The sequence below is a fragment of the Aspergillus brunneoviolaceus genome (genome assembly GCF_003184695.1).
Source record: "Aspergillus brunneoviolaceus CBS 621.78 unplaced genomic scaffold BO95scaffold_8, whole genome shotgun sequence".
NCBI lineage: Eukaryota > Fungi > Ascomycota > Eurotiomycetes > Eurotiales > Aspergillaceae > Aspergillus > Aspergillus brunneoviolaceus.
Genome location: NW_020290738.1, coordinates 197,272 through 215,365, shown reverse-complemented (window position 1 = coordinate 215,365; position 18,094 = coordinate 197,272). Strand labels below are relative to the sequence as shown.

The 18,094-nt window shown below is 38.3% G+C and overlaps 6 protein-coding genes across 6 annotated transcripts; 2 read left to right on the top strand and 4 right to left on the bottom strand.

Moving 5' to 3' along the window:
- Positions 1–6,627: 6,627 nt before the first annotated feature.
- BO95DRAFT_459984 (uncharacterized protein) lies at positions 6,628–7,164 on the top strand (the record flags this gene model as incomplete). The annotated part of the gene is made up of 1 exon (XM_025588698.1): positions 6,628–7,164. One exon carries the CDS (start codon positions 6,628–6,630, stop codon positions 7,162–7,164), a length of 537 nt encoding a protein of 178 aa, XP_025446115.1.
- Positions 7,165–7,614: 450 nt separating this feature from the next.
- BO95DRAFT_506678 (uncharacterized protein) lies at positions 7,615–8,399 on the top strand (the record flags this gene model as incomplete). The annotated part of the gene is made up of 3 exons (XM_025591207.1): positions 7,615–7,677; positions 7,736–7,806; positions 7,868–8,399. The coding sequence occupies 3 exons, from the start codon at positions 7,615–7,617 to the stop codon at positions 8,397–8,399; spliced, it is 666 nt and encodes a 221-aa protein (XP_025446114.1).
- A 463-nt stretch (positions 8,400–8,862) lies between these two features.
- BO95DRAFT_354348 (uncharacterized protein) lies at positions 8,863–9,883 on the bottom strand (the record flags this gene model as incomplete). The annotated part of the gene is made up of 4 exons (XM_025582211.1): positions 8,863–9,149; positions 9,312–9,384; positions 9,450–9,476; positions 9,716–9,883. Coding segments are annotated over 4 exons (555 nt in total), but the record flags the coding sequence as incomplete, so codon positions are not given.
- A 1,311-nt stretch (positions 9,884–11,194) lies between these two features.
- Positions 11,195–11,501, bottom strand: BO95DRAFT_268923 (uncharacterized protein). Its single transcript, XM_025581568.1, has one exon. It carries the CDS (start codon positions 11,452–11,454, stop codon positions 11,251–11,253), a length of 204 nt encoding a protein of 67 aa, XP_025446112.1. The 5' UTR covers positions 11,455–11,501; the 3' UTR covers positions 11,195–11,250.
- Positions 11,502–12,563: 1,062 nt separating this feature from the next.
- On the bottom strand, positions 12,564–13,993 carry BO95DRAFT_439214 (GPI anchored serine-threonine rich family protein). The gene is made up of 3 exons (XM_025585687.1): positions 13,360–13,993; positions 13,189–13,277; positions 12,564–12,909 (listed from the first exon to the last, which is right to left on the bottom strand). The coding sequence occupies exons 1-3, from the start codon at positions 13,617–13,619 to the stop codon at positions 12,722–12,724; spliced, it is 537 nt and encodes a 178-aa protein (XP_025446111.1). The 5' UTR covers positions 13,620–13,993; the 3' UTR covers positions 12,564–12,721.
- A 452-nt stretch (positions 13,994–14,445) lies between these two features.
- BO95DRAFT_479260 (alpha-amylase) lies at positions 14,446–17,142 on the bottom strand. Its single transcript, XM_025590100.1, has 9 exons — positions 16,714–17,142; positions 16,526–16,629; positions 16,309–16,464; positions 16,148–16,256; positions 15,927–16,089; positions 15,784–15,874; positions 15,658–15,732; positions 15,538–15,589; positions 14,446–15,496 (listed from the first exon to the last, which is right to left on the bottom strand). The coding sequence occupies exons 1-9, from the start codon at positions 17,036–17,038 to the stop codon at positions 14,811–14,813; spliced, it is 1,761 nt and encodes a 586-aa protein (XP_025446110.1). The 5' UTR covers positions 17,039–17,142; the 3' UTR covers positions 14,446–14,810.
- Between the last annotated feature and the right edge of the window lie 952 nt (positions 17,143–18,094).

Below are 18,094 nucleotides of genomic sequence, written 5' to 3'. Positions count from 1 at the left end.
AAAAGAATTATTAGAATAATAGAATAAATAAATTAGAAAGAATTATAGCTGATTATAGTATTTATAGTTATATATAATAATATATAACTTTTTTTACAGAAGCTAATTAGTTTCTATATAAAAATAATAAAATAAAAACTAGCTTTTAAAAAGTAGATAAATAAATTATAAAATTATAATATAACTTCTACTATTAATAGTAAACCAGAAAAAAATCTTTTATAATAATTATATAAGCCAAACTACAGATCCTATTTTTAATATTTTAATATAGAACTATTTCATAAAAGAAATAAATACAATTATATACTATTTAAACTAAATATATATATAAAATTTATAATTAACAAAAATTACTATCTTACCGGGCCGGAATAAGTTTTTTATATTTATAATTAATTATATAAATAGATAGTATAGTAGATACTTTTTTAGATTAAATTCTAAAATACTAAGATAATATAACTTAAAAATATACTTATAATAATAAATAAAATATTTAAAAATTTTAATATATAACAAAAAACTTTAAACCGGATAAATATAATAAAATAAAAAGAATAAAACTAAAAAGATTTTTAAATAATTTTAGCAAAGCTCTGGTATAAGCAGAAGAATATAATTAATTCAATAAATAAAAAAAACTATACTAAATACTATAGTAAACTAAAAACTTATTAAAAGATTCGTCGGAATTTTTTGAAAATCTATATATAAAGATTATTACAACTAACTATATTATATAAATTATAATCTTAACAAAGTGTCTTTTTTTAAAATAAAAGTTATACTAAAATTATACCGGTATAACTAGAGTGGCTAACAGCCAGGTTAGATCAGGTTAATTGGAATTTTTATATGTAACCGCCAGGTTATAACCAGATTAAAAAAGTTTTTATATTTAACTATAATATAGCTAAAAAAGAAATAATTAATTATTTTAATTATTTTTAGTATTAAAATCTATTTATTATATTTATTTAGATTTTAGCACAGTTAAAATATATCTAGATTAAATAATTATTAATCTAACTATTTTAATTATTATTTAAAAATATATAGAACCAAGCTTTTCAAATCAGAAAAAAATAATTAAAAGAGATATTAATATTTCTTTTATTTTTATTTTAAAATATTAATTAGAAAATCGTAATAATATTAATAAATTTTAGCTTTTTATAAAATTATAGTTTTTATAATAAAGAATATATATAAAAATCTATGATTATAGCTTGATTTAAGCTGTATATTTTAATTATAATATATAATATTAGAAAAGTTTATATATTTACTAATAATTAGACTACTAAAAATAAATATATTATTTTTATTTTATTATTTTTCTTCTTGTTTTAGCTTAGATAGTTTATTATATTCTTATTTCTATTTAAAAGAGCTGAATTATCTATATAATAAATTAAATTTAAAGAAAAACTTATATAATATTATTTATATAATCTTTTTCAGCAACTAGATATTCTAATGATTATTTTATTAAATATTAGATATTATAAGATGAGTTTACTATTTTTATTCTTTTAATTTCGTTGATTTTTGTTCTTTTAATCTAGTTAATCTTATTATTCTTTTTATCTAGTTAATCTTTCTAATTTATTTAATTTTTTTAACTCCAAGTATTCTAAAGATCTGTTATTAACTATATTAATCTTATTTTATTTATTTTATTTATTTTATTTAATATAACCGAACTTTTTATATAATAATAATATATATTCCGAAGTCTTTTTATATTTTTTTTCTTTTTTTTTTAAAAAATTCTTGTATTTTAGTACTAAATAGATTAGTTTTTAATTATTTAAATAGTTCTTATAGATACTATATTTTTAATAAAAAATTTTATATAAGCTTTTTTTAAATTTTTTCTATAAATATTAGAATAATCTGACTAATCTAATTAATCTAATTAATTAAAATAAATAAAATACAGCAGGCGCTTTAGCTGTATTTAAAATATAATTAATTATATTTATATAAAAATATATCTTGAAATAAAACAAACTGTTTTTATAAAATTTTCTACTCTTTTTTTCTTTATTTATTATTTGCAGAATAGTCTTAGAATTATAAGTTAATTATAATTATTTAGCTTATTTTAAGAAAATATTATTAAGTCTTTTTTTTTATTTTTTAGATACTTATAAATTATAATAATATTTAAATTAAGATAAGCTTTTTAAATTAGATTTTTTTTTCTTAAATCTTGAAATTATATATGTTATAAGAAATCGAAAGATTATTTTATATCTAATTATTAAAAAAATATTTTATTTTTTAAAATTAATAGTAAAAGATGATTTTTTTTAAAGCTTATATATAAGCTTAAAAACTATTATTTTACTTTAATTAAAAAGAAATACTAAAAATATTAAATAATTTTTAAAAAGATATATTATTTTCTAATAGAATTTTTTATATTTATTATATTATCTATCTTTATATTTTATAATATCCGGGAATTAAAAACTTAGAAACTAATTTTATAAACTACTATTTTTATAAGAATTATAACAAAAACTATTAATAATATCTAAATAAATAATTAATTAGATACTAAATAAAAAGCTATTATAAATATTTATTTATTCTTTTAATATAAAGTTTTTTAATTATTATTCTTTATAGGCTTTTATACTTTATAATAAATAGAACTTTTAGAATTAAGTTTTATATTTTATAATTATCTGTCGCCTACTATTTCGAATTATTAAATATAATTAATTTAAATAGATAATTAATCTTACAGCTTTATTTTTTTACTAGAATTAAGTTTTTTTGATTAATTACAGATTAAAAAATATTTTTTAAAATTATTAAAAAATATATATATACAGCTGTTATTAAAATTTTTAAATATTAAATAAATATTAATTATAATAAACTGCTGGACTAGTTCTAATTAGAAAATATTTCTTATTTTAATTAGATATTTTTTAATAAAAGATATAGATTATTATAAAGTTCTACTAAACTTCTAACTAATATCTAGATTTTATACTAATAAAATTCTAGTTATAATTATTCTATTAGTTTTATATAAATATAATCTATTTTATCAGTTGTTAAATATAATGAATAATAATACTAATAATAATAGTTTAATATTTAATATAATATTATCTAAATCCCGGACTTAGCTTAACTAAAATATTTAGTTTTATAATATGTTATTTAATTCTAATTTTATAATAATTATTTAAAACTAGTATTATATATTTTATTTTACTTATATAATTCAGCTTATAATTAATATCTTTCTACAGAAACTTTAGATTAAAACTTTAAATAATACTGTTAAATATTTATAAAAAAATTATAATAAAAGTTTTAAAGCTTTTTTTAATATTTTAAATAATTTTAAAAAGATATATTTTAGAAACTATTTATAAAAGATTAATATAAAAAACTTTTACTATAATCAAGACGATCTAAATCAATTCTTTATAAACAGATTCTAAAAATTATTATAATAATAATCAATAATATTAATTTTTAATTATATATCTAGAAGATTATATAATTTATAAATATAAGTTTTTAATATTATAAAAAGTTTTAGCTTACTTAATAACTTAAATTAGATTTAATTTATTATTTCTTTTTAATTATAAAACTTGCTGAAACTTAATTTATTTTATAATTTACTAGATATTTAATTTTTATTAAGTAATTAATAGTTTTATTTAGTACTATAATTATAATAATATTAATTATATTTATTCTATTATAATTAAATAAAAATAGATAAAGTATTTTTTTAAATTTATATATTCTTTTTTTTATATATATATATCTAAGAATAGTAGGCCTACTATTTATAAGATTTATAATATTTATAATATTTTTTAAATTATTTGTATTATTTAATTAACTAACTAGTAAGAAAGCAAGTACTTTAAAAAAAGATTTTTAAAAACTTATAAAATATATATTAAAAGCTTTAATAATATCATTATTATATCTATCAGATAAAAATCTATATTTATATAATTATAATTATTCTTAAACCCGATATTAAAGCTTAAAAAATTAAAAAAAAATATTTAATTAGATAATAATATAAATTAGTATTTTAAGTACTAAACTATATTTAAAAAAATATTCTATTTTGATTATAGTTAAAATCTAGTTATTAATATATTATTAACTATTTCTGGATTATTATTAGATCTAGATAAAACTTTTTATAATATTTCTAAATATTAAAGATTCTTACCGGCAGCTGAGATATTTCAAAAACTTAAGATATATTTATATATTAAAAATATATAATTTATTATAATATTTTTAATTAAATTAATATTATTCTAAATATTATAAAATATATCAAAATTCTTACTTACTAGAAGTTTTATTATTATTAGTTTTGTATTCTTTATTTAATAGCTAGAAATTTTCTTTTAGTTATTATTAATAATATTAGTATTAAATATTTATTTAATAATTTTTAAAATATCTACTACTATTGCTAAAGCTGTTTTTATTCTAATATAATTAAAATAATAATATTTTAGATACATATTTATTATTTTATTATTAATAAAAAATATTAGAATATTTTCAATAATCTTAATCCGCATTTAATTATTTTTATATTTAAAAAATAAAAATTAAAAAAAATAATTATTATCTTTTATATTAATAAGAATAAGAATATAATTAATTTTAAAGATAATTTAAAAAATAAATTATTATTAAAAATAAAAAAATTAGCTTTCTCTAAGTCTTCAAATATTATATATACTTAGATAGAAACTAAAATCTAGTTTTTTAAATTTTTTTATTATTATAATTATTATTCTGAATAGTATAAAAAGTAGTATAATCTTATTAATTTATTTAATATTAGATTTATATTTCTTATACTAGATTTTATAAATATCTTTTTTAAAGTATAGTATACTTTTTAGAACTATAAAAAAAGAGATTAAGCAGGTTAAACAGATTAAATAAATTAAATAACTTAAACAAATTAAATAGATTAATTAGATTAAATAGATCGAGTAGATAAGCTAGATCTAGATAATATTATTATACTATAATTAAAAGTATATTATACTTTATATATTATTTATATAAAAAAAATATATTTTTTATTAATTAATCTACAGTTATTAAGCTATCTGCTATATCAAGTAAGTAATTAAAAAAATTATTATTTTAAATAGACTCTAATATTTTTAACTAAAGTAAATATACTAGTTTTATTAGGCATATATTATACCTGCTATAAACTATATATTAACTATATAATATAATTTGTTATATAATAAAATATATCTATAGCTTTTTATAATACTGTAGTAAGTAATTCTAATTTATATTCTTTTAGTCTTCTAAATAGTATCTATTAATATCTTAAAAGTTGAATTATATATACTATTTATTTATCTGTAACTAAAATTATAAAAATAAATAACAGCAGTCCGGTATAGTAGTCTACTGGATAACTATTTAATATAAGAAGTTATAAAACAAGCTATAAAATACAGTATATATATATATAACATTGTATATTATCTACTAATAAAGATAATATAAATTATAGACTTAAAATATTAATAAATCTTTAAGATTATTAATCTAAGACTAGTAATATTATAGCAGGCGCAGACTTTCACTAAAATTAAGCTTAAACCAGATTAAAAAAAAGTACAGGCCTAAGCCTTAGTCAAGCAGGATTTAAAATAAAATCTAATAGTCTTTTTAAGTATATTAGAAAAATAAAACCAGCTGAATACAGCAGCAGTTATTTTTAATTATAATTAATATATTTTAGTAATATTTTTTCTACTAACAAAAGTATAGATTAGTATAAAAATAATTAAATTAATATTTTAGTCCGAGCCGGGCTTATAATCTATAGAAGAATATATTTAAAGAACTAGAGGCTAAGATAATATAAATTTTATTAGTTGAATATATTAATTATTATAGAAGAGAAACTAGCTATTGCTATATAGTGTTTTTACTTCCGGCTGTCATGTGATCCGGTGATTCCAGGCCACCAACGCCGACACACGCTAATTAGTCTTATTTATATATTTATAATTCTAAAATCGATATAATAAATTAATATTAGATTATTCTATATAAAAAATATATATTAAAATAGTAAAATAGATTTTTAATATATTAATATAAAAAAGAATCTTATAAATAGTCTTACTAAGCTGTTTTTTACAGCAGATTTTAAATAATTTAAATATTTATTCAAATAAATAATTTAAATAGTATTTATATTATTTTTATATATTTAATAGTATTACCGTGTGGAAAACTATTTATATTTTTTATAATTATTCTACCGGTAGTATTTATTAATCCTATTTTATATAATTATTCCGGTATTTTAATACTAAGAAAATAGTCTGTTTTTTTTATTATAATAATTTTATATAGTTTAAATAGCTTTAGAGTATTTAGGCCTTACGGCGAGCTAAGGGAGTATATAGAATATCTGATCTTCTATTAGCTAGACAGCTTACTGCCTTAGCCGGCAGTTTAGATAGGTGCTCAGATAGCTGGAATCCATCTCTCTTCACGCTCTCCTTACTCTCTGAGTTGACCGACCAGCCAACACCCTTTCCTTCCCCAACGCTTTCCGTCATGGTTTGGATCTATGGGGTAGGGGACTCATTCGGGCAGATCTACGACTCAGCCTACGACCTGACAGGTCTCGTGACCGGCGCTGACCAGAAGGGCTTCGTTATCATCTACTTTGCCATGATATACTGCGTCGGGATCTTTAGGCTTGCTTCCTCTCCCGCGCTCGCGGCCAGCGACTGGTCCTCGACTGGGTGCAGAAGCACATCACCGGGCTCGGCGGCGACCCGGACCAAGTCACCATTGTCGGCGAGAGCGACGGCGCAACCGGAGTCGGTCTTCAGATCACGGGTCACAGAGTTCGGGCAGAAGAAGCACCCTTCCAGCGCGCATATGACCGCGTGGCACGCCAACGTGCCCAGCACCGCGAATTATCTGTTCGCCCTCAACCAAACGGTCTTCCGATCCTGGTACGCGGCCGCCAAAAGCTCCTACCTCGGGGTCTCGCACTTCAGCGAGATTCCCTACGTCTTCAACCAGGCGCAGAGCGATACGCCCCGTACGCCACGGCGGCCGAAAGCCTCGTTTTCTCAGAAATAAGCGGCAGTTGCGCGGCCTCTGCAGCATTTGGGTCTCCGTCGCATGGCATTGGGACGATTGCTGCGTGGACGGGATTCACCAACGGTTCTATTCCCTCTTCGTCTGGGCATCCCTACGATGAGTCAAACCGGACCGAGCAGTACCCCACTCAGCGGGCAGAAATGTCATCCTGGGCGGATAGGAGGACCTGGCCGCTCGATGTGCATTTTGGACTTATCGCGAGGTGGTCGAGGCATTACAGGTTTGAACCAACCGCTCAGACCACACTGTCATGAGCCTACAGATGTTTTATTTAGTCACCAGTCTGTCAAAAATATGGGATATCTAATTAGGACCATATAGGAGGACATTAATGACATCCGCGTTTAGCGTTCTAGCCGGGCTATCCGCAGCCCTAAGCCTTTCCCACCAACCCACGTCACATAGTCCAGGTTTGTACGCAGTCCGTCAATGAATCAGGGCACTTTGACACTTGCGTGGGTGCTGCTGCTACTGCTTCCAGCCAGCGGCCAGGTACACACTACCTTCGATACCAGACTCTCCACCCACGCCTGCCAATGTTACCCGATAGGATGTGGCCCGTCTTCTACGAGGTCGATGTGCACCGTCTCCCTCTTCATCAAGGAGTCCAGGACCCTACAGGTGAGCCACCGGCCTGGTCGAAGACTATAATCTGAGAGCTAGCTAACTAGCGACTCTACAGACCCCGACACATGCATCATATGCTTAGAGCCCCTGAATTGCACAACGGTCTACCACCAGCTACCGTGCGAGCACAGATTCCATCAGCCGTGCATCGACCCCTGGCTCTGCAACCACGACACCAGCTGTCCGCTCTGTCGGGCCCAGTTCTACCATCTGCGACGGCGGATCCAGCCCGCCCACCGTGCAGTACAGCAGCAACCCCTCCCTCCGACCCCGCGGCCAGTCTCTCGTTCCTGGTTCAAGCCCCTCTCATCATCATCGCCAGCGCTCTCGTCGCAGCAGACCTCATTCCTCATACCGCTGCGGCGACCTCGCTGACGGGTGGTCCTCTCTTTCTCGAGCTCATCCCGATCGCGCTCTTGGCGTTCCAGTCGGCAGGCTGTCTGGCCGCGACTCGCTTCCTGGGCTTCAGCGACATTCCGATCGTCGTGCTGACGAGCGTGTACTTCGATATCGCCTCCGACCCGCATCTGCTTCGTTCGCCACTGAAAAATGCCGAGAGAAACCGGCGCGTATGCGGTGCGGTATAATATGTGGTCGGTGCCATCTGCGGCGGGTGGTTGAGTCTCAGCGCCGGCGGCATGCAGGCGGCATTGTGGATTGCGGCCACGTTCAAGCTCTGCGTAGCGGGTGTATGGCTGTTCTGGAGGCAGAGGCAAGGTTGAGGGAATCGTCCTGCGAAGATCCATCACCGTCGACCTTAGCTGTGAGAATCAGGGGCTGAGGTGGTGCGATAACAGGCTTCGGACGCCCCAACAGAGAATGCATTCGGACACCGGGTAGCGAGATGTTCTTACATCTACGGGAGAAAAGGCCCTAAAGTGAGTTCGGGCTCTGTCAGGTTTTCACCAGCAGCGTCACGATAATTGGAGCCAGCCAACCTTGCTTCGCAGATGGTAGTCCCATCACCAGAAAGCAGGCTCGTGGTACTTCCGCTTATGAAGGGTTCGTATATTCCAGTCAAACTAAGTAACTAGGCTTTGTGACTGCCATTCATTGCCTTCTGGTCGCGGAAAACAAGTTGCGGAAAACAATATCCTCGGCTGTCAGTTGGTCCTGCAGCGTGGAGCCCTGGAATGGCAGAGCTAGCTGCTGCACGGCAGTCTGGCAGTCGGCCGCCTGCTGGGTGTAGGTATTCAGATTGGCGCTCCAGCTGTTGGTCTGGTCGCAGAGAATCTGTACGACGTTGAGCCGGTCGGACACCTCCTGCTGGACGTGGTCGCGGAGGTCGTCGTTGGTGGGGTCCTGCCGCATGGCTTCGAAGTCGGTGAAGATTTTGTCTGTTTTTTATTGTTTCCTTTCTTTTAACAAAGCCTGGGACGAAGGATTAGATGGTGAGGAGGTGCGGTGGGTTTCCGAGAGAAAGGCACAGGGAGGACGGGGGAGAAATGAAGGAGTGGGAGCAAAGAGAGCGACGAGGATTTTGTGTCGGTCATACACACCATAATCATCAGATGCGGTGGAGCAAAGAGCCAGGGCGCTGTCACACACGTAGCCTGTGTACTCGTATTGTCCCTGGTTTCGTGGTAGATGTCATGAGGATTTTATCACGAACTGGATATATAACCGGAAGAACATACATAAAGATTGGCGGCGACTTGTCGGACCTGGGATAGAGGCTTGTCAGTGGAAGCAACACACACACACACACACACAATATCCGTAACAACAAGGGTCGGTAGAAGAGATGATGAGCAGAAAGCAATATCTGCTTAACAATCGCAGTCCCATACCGTCATAAACTCGTCTGCGATTGGGCCCAGTTTACTGTATAGCTGTTGAGATGTGTTAGCAAAGCTCAACACGCAGATTGCCGCAGGTGTCAGGAGAACATCTTGGTTCATACAATCTGATAGCCATTGTCCGAGAAGCCAGCGTACTGCTGAAGGGAATCATCGTCACTTGGTAGGCTCTCCGTCGCCTGGATGACTTCGGCCAGCGTGCGAAATGTGGCCAGCTTTAAGCAGAAGTCATCGTCGACCAGGAGGCCTGGTGGGCTCAGGAAATCTGCGTCCTAAGGCATGGTGGAGTTGCAGGGGTCATTTTGAAGATTAAGCTTGCCGGCTGGAAATTGCGATTCTTATCTTGATCGATCAGGTTATGGTGCAGTCAAGTAGCTTGGAGTCTATGACGAAGAACCGTGCAAGCATGACGTATCTGCTTTCGGTTGCAGCTTGAGCCTAGATTCGCGCCTGATAACAACGACATTGCTTTGCGAATCAGTATACTAGATGGTGGGGACCTTTGAAGAATATCAGTGTAGCATTAACCCCGTGGTGGGTAGCGGCTGTCCTGAAGCTCGGCTTAGCTGCTGTCTAGCTGTGTCGGCCAGGGAAAAGATTCGGTACTCATCTCTGTTTATCATATCCTGCCACCAACAGTATCTAAAAAGATGATCGATGACCGGAGGGTCCAGCAATAGTCACATAGTCTCATAGTAGACAGCCTATGGGATATGTATTTGCTTGGGTGCGCATTGAGATTGTGACTGGATCGTGGATGCTGAGGAATCTACCCTCAGTTTGTCTTAATGTAAACTAGTTAACTTAGTAGCGCTTGATTAACTATCTAAACCGTTTCGTCTTGATCATTCATCTCGTTGTATAACTCAGCTGCTTGGTGGTATAACTACTTGTTTCGCCTACCTCAGATGAGTGCGTGGACAGGAAGTGCTGGGATGGTGTACTGTGCATCAGCGCCGTGAGCTGTGAGACTGCTGACATGACCACGTACAGTATACAAACCAGAAAAGCCAGCTTTCACGGGTGACCTCAACATTGCGCCCCAGTTGAATGGCCGTTCAACAGTCGCTACTGAAGGAATAGAACAGATACAAGTTCCTGGAGTCATCGTACTCGTGAGCTTACATTAAGCGAGTCTTCAGCTTGAATGAAGGATCAAATCCTAACCGCCTAGCTAGTCTGCCCGAAGGAAGAGCTGGTCCGCCGACAGGGGATGATAAGGCAGGTCGTGTCCGATAAGGCCTGTGATCCATGATCCATAATCCACTCCTGGTCCGAGCGTTGCCAAGATCATAATCATTAGTGAGCCAGTAACAAAGCATTCAGTTATCCAGGGTGGAGTGAGAGGATCTCGACAGGGTCTTGCCACGATCCATGACGCGAGGCTCTTGTCGAGGGAAAGTATACGAGAGTCTGTTGTTTCTCGCGACGAATCAATGTGGCTTGCACCCACTTCAAGGGTCATTCCTTCAAACCCATGCTGACTGTACTGTGCTCACGAGGCATAAGACCAGTTAAAAGGCGTCCAAGTTCACATGGAATCAAACCCAGAGCCCCGTTCCTGCTGGAACCCTAGGAGAGTGGGCCAAAGGCTGCCGAGGTTCGATCGCGCAGGCAGGTCAAATTGACTCCTCCATCATCAGCAGCGGGCGTCTTGGCAGCGGAAAACCTCACAAATGGTGCTGCTGTTTTGAGTTCCGACCTGGCAGTGCACCGCAGAAGTCTGAAGCAGGACCAGGACCAACTTGCCGAATTCTACGGTGGCTGCTGATGAGCGAATGAATTCCAATAATGATGAGGGGAAGGTGGCTCTTGACGCAGGTTCCCAAGCAGCAGTCCGCATGGAAAAAAGGCACCCGACCGCATCAAGGCGGTGTCCAAGCAGAAAATCCGCGGCGGTTGCCAACTTCAGAAGCTGTCTCAGAAGACGGAGTCTACCTTGCTTCTGCTCTTTATATTTAGCAATCACCATGCCTTAATCCACGCGCTTCCAGAGGGCTCATGGATTCTCTTAACTGATTAGTCTTGGCGTGTGCCCAGCACCAGGGTCAGACGGCTTTCGGCGACCGTTCGGCTCACTATCCATATTTCGGCATGCGATCACAGCAGCTAGTTCTAACCGTAAGATGTGAAGGTACTTTCTGCTTCTAAATTGTCTGTCGTCAGCAAACGTTATTATCGAGATAGGCAACTCAGACGAGCTGACATATCTCACCAGGTAAGACATGGCCGTAATCAGCAAAAGCTCGCAAAGCGGTGAGATGTATATCGCCGCTCCAGGATCGATAGGTCTGACCAAGTGACATCACAAAATCTCGCCAGTAGAATATGCATGTTTCAACCAACATACCGATGAAGCTTTGCATCTCCGAAGAACCTTCTTTGAAGGACCGAAAACTTTTGAGCTTAGAGGAAGAGGAGTTGCGGTGTGCGGAGGAATTCCGGATAGTGGGAGAAACTGCAGGTGCACTTATGCACGCTGGTCCCGCTTCTGTGGAATCCCCCTCAATGGGTTACAAATCTCATTTTCCGCGCGGGTTGGATGCTGAGAAAAAAGAAGTAAAAAGATTTAGGTAATTCATCGACTATCTAGATACCCCCACGGCCGATCGAATGGAAATCGAAACATCCTGCTCTGTACGTGGTAGGAAAGAGCTACCTATTACCCCGTTGTCGTCCAGTACCGAAGACACCGCGATGCAATATCTCTGCAATAAAATCTCAATGAACCTTGAACCGCTGCGAAGGGCGATGTCGTACAAGGGGAGTGATACATGGGGACTCTTCCGCAGTATCGCAGATTTGAGCAAGATAGGGTACTACGCGATCAAAAGTAGCCAACACCCCGCAGTCAACCAAGCCAATATATCGAGGAATTAACACTCCCCTTCGTAGGGGTACATCAAAGTATTCTGGCAATAATTTGAGGCTTATGATGCATAGACCACCGGTATGGTAACATGTTCAATTTGCTAACTGTCTATCGAAACTACCGTGTGAAGCATAACAGAATCCGCGATCGTAATAGCCTAGTCCTTCAACCCCCTTCGCCCGTAGCACGGAGATGAGCGCATGCATGCACGCTTCAATAATCTTGCATCTCATCAGCGTCAGGCGTAGAAGAGCGCGACCACCGCACCCAGCAGAGCCAGCGCCCCCTTGGTAGTCCCGGCGGTAGACGCCGCGGCACCGACCGACTGCTGCGCGGCGGCAGTCGCGGTAGTGCTGGTCGAGTTGGAGCTGGACGCCAAGGATGCGGTAGTGATCGTAGCCTTCGACGAAGCCGCGGTACTCGTACCTGTGACGGAAACAGCAGCCAGGTTAGTATGGTCATCTTGCAGCTGTGTGTGAAGTATGGTCTTGCCTAAAGAAGACAAAGGTGTGATCGACGACGCAGGTGTCGACGATCCTGGAGTAGTGGTGGTGGTGGTGGTGATTGAGGTAGAAGTGGTCTCACTGGATGTAGAGGAAGTAGTGGAGGTGGTAGAGGTGGTGGAGGTGGACGTTGAGGACGATGAAGTGGTCGATGAGGATGAGGAAGAAGAAGATGAGGAGGATGAGGATGAGGACGTTGTACCATCGTTCGAAGCACCCTTCTCGACTGTGAACACCGGGCTTACGGCGAGCTGCCCTGATGAATCAATGATCTGGATCTCGTAGTCATCTCTAAGGTACCACGAAGGCAAAGTCAACTCAGCGATTCCAATCTTGGCGAGAATCACGATGTTTCTCGGCTAAGGCTACATACCCGTTGGAAATGCTAGGGTTGGGTTGAGTGGTGTATTCCCCCTCGGAGGTCTTCACGTTGTCCGCCAACTTGGTCTGAAAGGAGCCATCTTCATTGCGCAGGATGATACTGATATACTCAGGATCACTGGAGTCGCTGGTAAACTTGATGGTTTTCGGGGTGGAAAAGTCCCATTCCGTATCTGATGACGGAGTAGTGATGGTGATGGCCAGAGCTGAGGAGATCAGGCCCAAAGAAGCGAGTGTGAAGGAGTAACGCATTTTGAAGCAACAACGACAGAGTATGCTGGCTAGTCAAGCTACAGAGAACGTCTCACGATTTGCCAGGAATACAACTATATATACAGCAGATAATACTTGTGCAGTGTGCTGATGGCTATCTGTACCTCCTGGAAGAAAACACTCAAACTGTCAACACCCTTCAATCCAGTTGAAGCCCGACAGAATGAGACACGCAGATTGTCTGGGCCTTAGAGAGCAGGGAGCAGCAATACGAGGTGATCTCCAGTACGAGCTGAGCCTCGCCTGTGGAGACTGAAGCAGAGGCGAATAGTCACGCAATCGCCATCCCGGTGCCCACGTCAATGACAACAAACGGGGACTAAAAGGATCGATGACTGAATCAGTGATCTGTCATGCTGTGTTGGGATGATTCCACAATATCTTCCCAATCAGATGGGGTAAATTACCCTTACCGATAAAAAGGACTCAAGCTTTGCACTAACCAGGGTTCTTCTGATGTCAGCGCTAGGGCGGCGCTAAGAAAGGCAAGTCTCCAATCCGGCGGTGCCGATAAGGCTTGGGAATCGAGGCTATCAAGTTTGTTATTCTATTTTTGTGTGTATCGTTCTGTCACGTCTGTAATATATAGCCCGTCCTGACGGTAAGATTTCCCTTCGAAATGACATTGGCCAAGTCAGTGTCTGCGCCAACTGTCAAACAAACTGCCGTGGTTTGTAAACTGGGGCAACCGAAGCCGATGGGAGCTGGTGGCTGTGCCCGACACTCAGGGCGACCCACGGAAATTTGGAAGCTTGGGCACGGTCGGAAATCCCGAGATAGTCATACAATCATACAAATGTATGACGTTGCGTGTGAAATAGAGGCATGCTGTTGAAGGACATGCTTAAGGACTCTCAACAAGCGTGGATGCGTTGCAGAGCCACACACTGCAAAAACTATCGCTGCTACGGACGACGAGGTCCAAATTGACAAAGCAATGAGAAACAGAAAACTGCGCCCAGACTTGAATTAATGTCTTATAGCGTAGTGAATTATTGTATTATAGCAGCAAACTCAAATGTAGTCTGTCTTCGTGAAGGCAGAATCTCGACCATCTAATAATAAGACCAACACGGCAAATCGACAAAGAAGAAGAAAAAAAGAAAAAAAAGAAAGAAAGGGGAAAAAGAATCAAAGGAGGGAATGATGAAGGAGGGGCAGTTGACAGGATTAGATGACTAAGTAAGAGGTGGCCATGGCTGCCGTCACCAGCATCGTCCTTATCTCCCTCGACAGACCGAATAAGGAAGACTGAGCCCCGGTGGAGGACGAGGGGCTTGCTGACGAGGCTGACGAGCTACTCGAGGTTCCGGTTGAGGATTCATCCTTACAGATATTGCTGCTCTTCTTCAGGCTGTCAGTGGGATAGTACACCCGAGGACCGCCATCCGAGCTGAGGTCAACCGTGAGATTGCCGCTGGCATCGGTGACAAATGTTTTGCAAGAAAGGATCTCCGTCACGTTCTGTCGGGATTGGAAACCCGTGCCGTCGGCGCCCAGGGTGAATTTGGTGGTGGCTTTGGTGGCGGGCTTGGCTCCCAGGTTAGATACGACGCTCACAACCTGATTGCCAGCGAAGCCCTTGCGGATGGCCAGAATGTTGGTCGAGTTGTAGATCGGCAAGGACAGGTACGAGAGATAGTCACGCCCAGCCTGCGACTTGAGCGTGTACTGTTTGCCATCCCCGCTGGCATATGATCGAATGCGGTTCAGCGATTGGACGAGCGACGGGAGGGAGGTCGAATCCATCGAGTAGTTCGTGCGCCAGAGAGCCTCACGATTCACCGGGTTAAATGCCCCCGATAGGTGCTGCTCTTCACCGTAATAGACTGCGTTGACTCGCTTAGTACTTCGGACTGGTTGTGTAGGTGGAGAGAGAGCTGGAACAAGAACATACGAATGGGTATACCGTCTGCCAGCATGCTGATGGTGAGAATATTGCGAGCAAGCTATTCGACGGCCACAAGATTAGACTAGGTAGGCTCACCCTCACACTGGGGGCTGTGAATAAACTTACGGATATGTCCGAAGTATACGAGCCAAAGCGAGGGACATCCTGATTCGATGTGAACGTTCCCAGGGCCAGAACGTCCTGCCAATAGTTAGTTTCAGATTACCATTTCAGGGGTCAGCCAACTCTCACCGTGCACAGTGACTTGGTGTAGTCAATAGACTGGAAAATGGCGCTCAGGTCGCCATGTGTCGTATTGAAGGCGTTGGTGAGGATATAATACCTGAAATAAATCAACACTCCTTCTGCGAATACATATCGGTGTGTGTACTCACAACGGATAATTCAGCAGTCCGTTTAGATCAGACTGCAGTGGACAAATGTCTGCTGCAGTCTTTGTCGCACCTTCGCCAAAAAGGAAAACTCCCGCGGATTTGTTGAAGCTCGAGAAAAAGTCGGGGTCAATGTTCAAGACGCTGTCGATACGCAGCCCATCGACTACCCACACAGGTGTTATTGAGAAAATCATAGACACCACATGAAACATAGAACTCACCAGAGTAGTTTGAGACCAGCTCCGAGACCCAAGTGCCCAGCATGCGCTGAACCTGCTCGTCCTCATTTCGCAGATCTGGGAGCGAGACAATATTGTCTCCCATCCAGCACTAATGCCCATTTTTAGCACATCCCCTGCAACCATCGTAGAGAGAAACCCACATCCAAAACACAAGTGTCATTTGTGGGGTCCGAAGAGAGTAGTTTGTAGTCGTGGAAATATTTCCGATCGTTGAAAGGGTTGAACGTGCTGTAGTCGACCGTGGTGGAATTCCCCGCCCAGGCCATATCCCCGACCACGACATCCAGCATCAAGTACTATTATTCGCTTTTTTCAGTCTTGTCTGACATTTTCGGGTTTATGGCCATGGTCACTCACCATCCCACGCCTGTGCAAGGCCGAGGATAAAGCTTTGAGGTCATTGGAGGTACCGAAGTGGGAGTTGATGGAATAGAGGTCGTTGGGCCAGTAGCCATGGTATGCTGTTATCCGTGAAGACGACTAGGTTAGTCTTGAGGAGCAGATTCACAGTCCCATGGGACAGTTGCATGGTTTCCTGAGCGTACCTGAAAGATCTGCGGTTCGTTCTGATATTTGGCTTTGTGCCGGAGAGATCCAGATTGCATCGAAGCCGAGTTCCTGGATATAATCGAGCTTGTTGATGATGCCGCGGAACGAGCCCCCACAGTAATTGCCTTGTGCTGCATCACAAGCGGCGGTGGTTGAGTTGTCGGTTCGAGCAAAGCGATCGGTAACAATTTGGTAGACGGAGCGACCGAGCCATTGATCTCTGGAGGCGGCCTCAACCCTTACTGTCCAGTCCGCCAAAGTGGCTGCAACCATCAACGCCCTTCTCCACCACCGCCCGCTCATCATCGGTGACGTTAGCATAACCAACTCGGTGAGAAAGAAAGAGTATGGGGGTTAGAATGATGGAGGGAGTCGGCAATGCTCTACTCTGTAGTTGCCCTACGCAAATTAAGTGACTAGGTGATCAAGTCATATAAGTTCATTATCTACGGAGTACGGAGTACCAGATCTCATATATGCGACCGCTACGTTGGTATTCTAGCAGCCTAGGATTGATACCTTAATTATTAGTCCCAGTTGGCTAAGTCAATAATGTTGATCATTAGATTGCTTTTAGATTGGATTATCCTAGGATCTTGGCCCAAGGGACGGGAAGGGTACAGAGTATTCGGAATACAGGTATTGGTATTCGACGTGGTATTAACCGGTAACGAAGAGTGGATCGGCCCGTTGACCAGCTCTGTCTGCCCTGAGCCTGTCATCGAGCCCGATCGGCAGCCCAGATACAAGACAGAAGACGACTGTCAGATAGTCAACTTCAGTTACTGTCCTCAAGGTTCTCTTCGTTCCCCGGCACTGCCAATCTTGGGAAAATCCCGCCATTCCCGCGACGGGACAGTCGGCTCCTTATCTGCCCTAGTTAGCTATCACAAATCACAACCTGGAACCCGGACTATCTCTCCATCCGATCCTGTGTTCTGGGCTTTTCTCCTTGGCTCGCTTCCTTTGTCCGCAAAAGGCCATGTATCAGCATCAGCTAAGTCAACTTCGTTAGTTGGTGAAGTTAAGTTATCGCCTATGACGTGTTTCATTGAGGGCGTGCTAGCCGGTCGGGCATACATTTCACTGACTCCTCCCGTACTCCCCGTACATACTGTGTACGGGGTACTCCGTACTGACGGTCCCATTGATGGTTTTCTCGCCGATCCGCGGGTTAGAGATATATGACTTGTCGGATGGGAAAATTTGCCCTTGCAGCCATTTCCAACTCAGTATGATGAACACCATCGTAGAACCCTTCAAGCTTCGATGTTGAACATATATCAATATATACCTGTATCGACTTGCATGAATCATCCTTTCCCCTCCCCTCTCTTCCTCCCCATGGGTTGTCCGGTGCATGAGCTGTAAGGAGGA

What these genes read in the sequence shown, in the direction of transcription:
- BO95DRAFT_268923 (XM_025581568.1), bottom strand. Translation starts at nt 11,454, where the DNA reads ATGCGGACTGCTGCTTGGGAACCTGCGTCAAGAGCCACCTTCCCCTCA.
- BO95DRAFT_439214 (XM_025585687.1), bottom strand. Translation starts at nt 13,619, where the DNA reads ATGCGTTACTCCTTCACACTCGCTTCTTTGGGCCTGATCTCCTCAGCT. An exon ending in AACCCTAGCATTTCCAACGG is followed by an intron (nt 13,278 to 13,359) that starts GTATGTAGCCTT and finishes GTGGTACCTTAG; the next exon opens with AGATGACTACGAGATCCAGA. An exon ending in GAAGGGTGCTTCGAACGATG is followed by an intron (nt 12,910 to 13,188) that starts GTACAACGTCCT and finishes TTTCCGTCACAG; the next exon opens with GTACGAGTACCGCGGCTTCG.
- BO95DRAFT_479260 (XM_025590100.1), bottom strand. Translation starts at nt 17,038, where the DNA reads ATGCTAACGTCACCGATGATGAGCGGGCGGTGGTGGAGAAGGGCGTTG. An exon ending in ACGAACCGCAGATCTTTCAG is followed by an intron (nt 16,630 to 16,713) that starts GTACGCTCAGGA and finishes CACGGATAACAG; the next exon opens with CATACCATGGCTACTGGCCC. An exon ending in CCTTGCACAGGCGTGGGATG is followed by an intron (nt 16,465 to 16,525) that starts GTGAGTGACCAT and finishes AGCGAATAATAG; the next exon opens with TACTTGATGCTGGATGTCGT.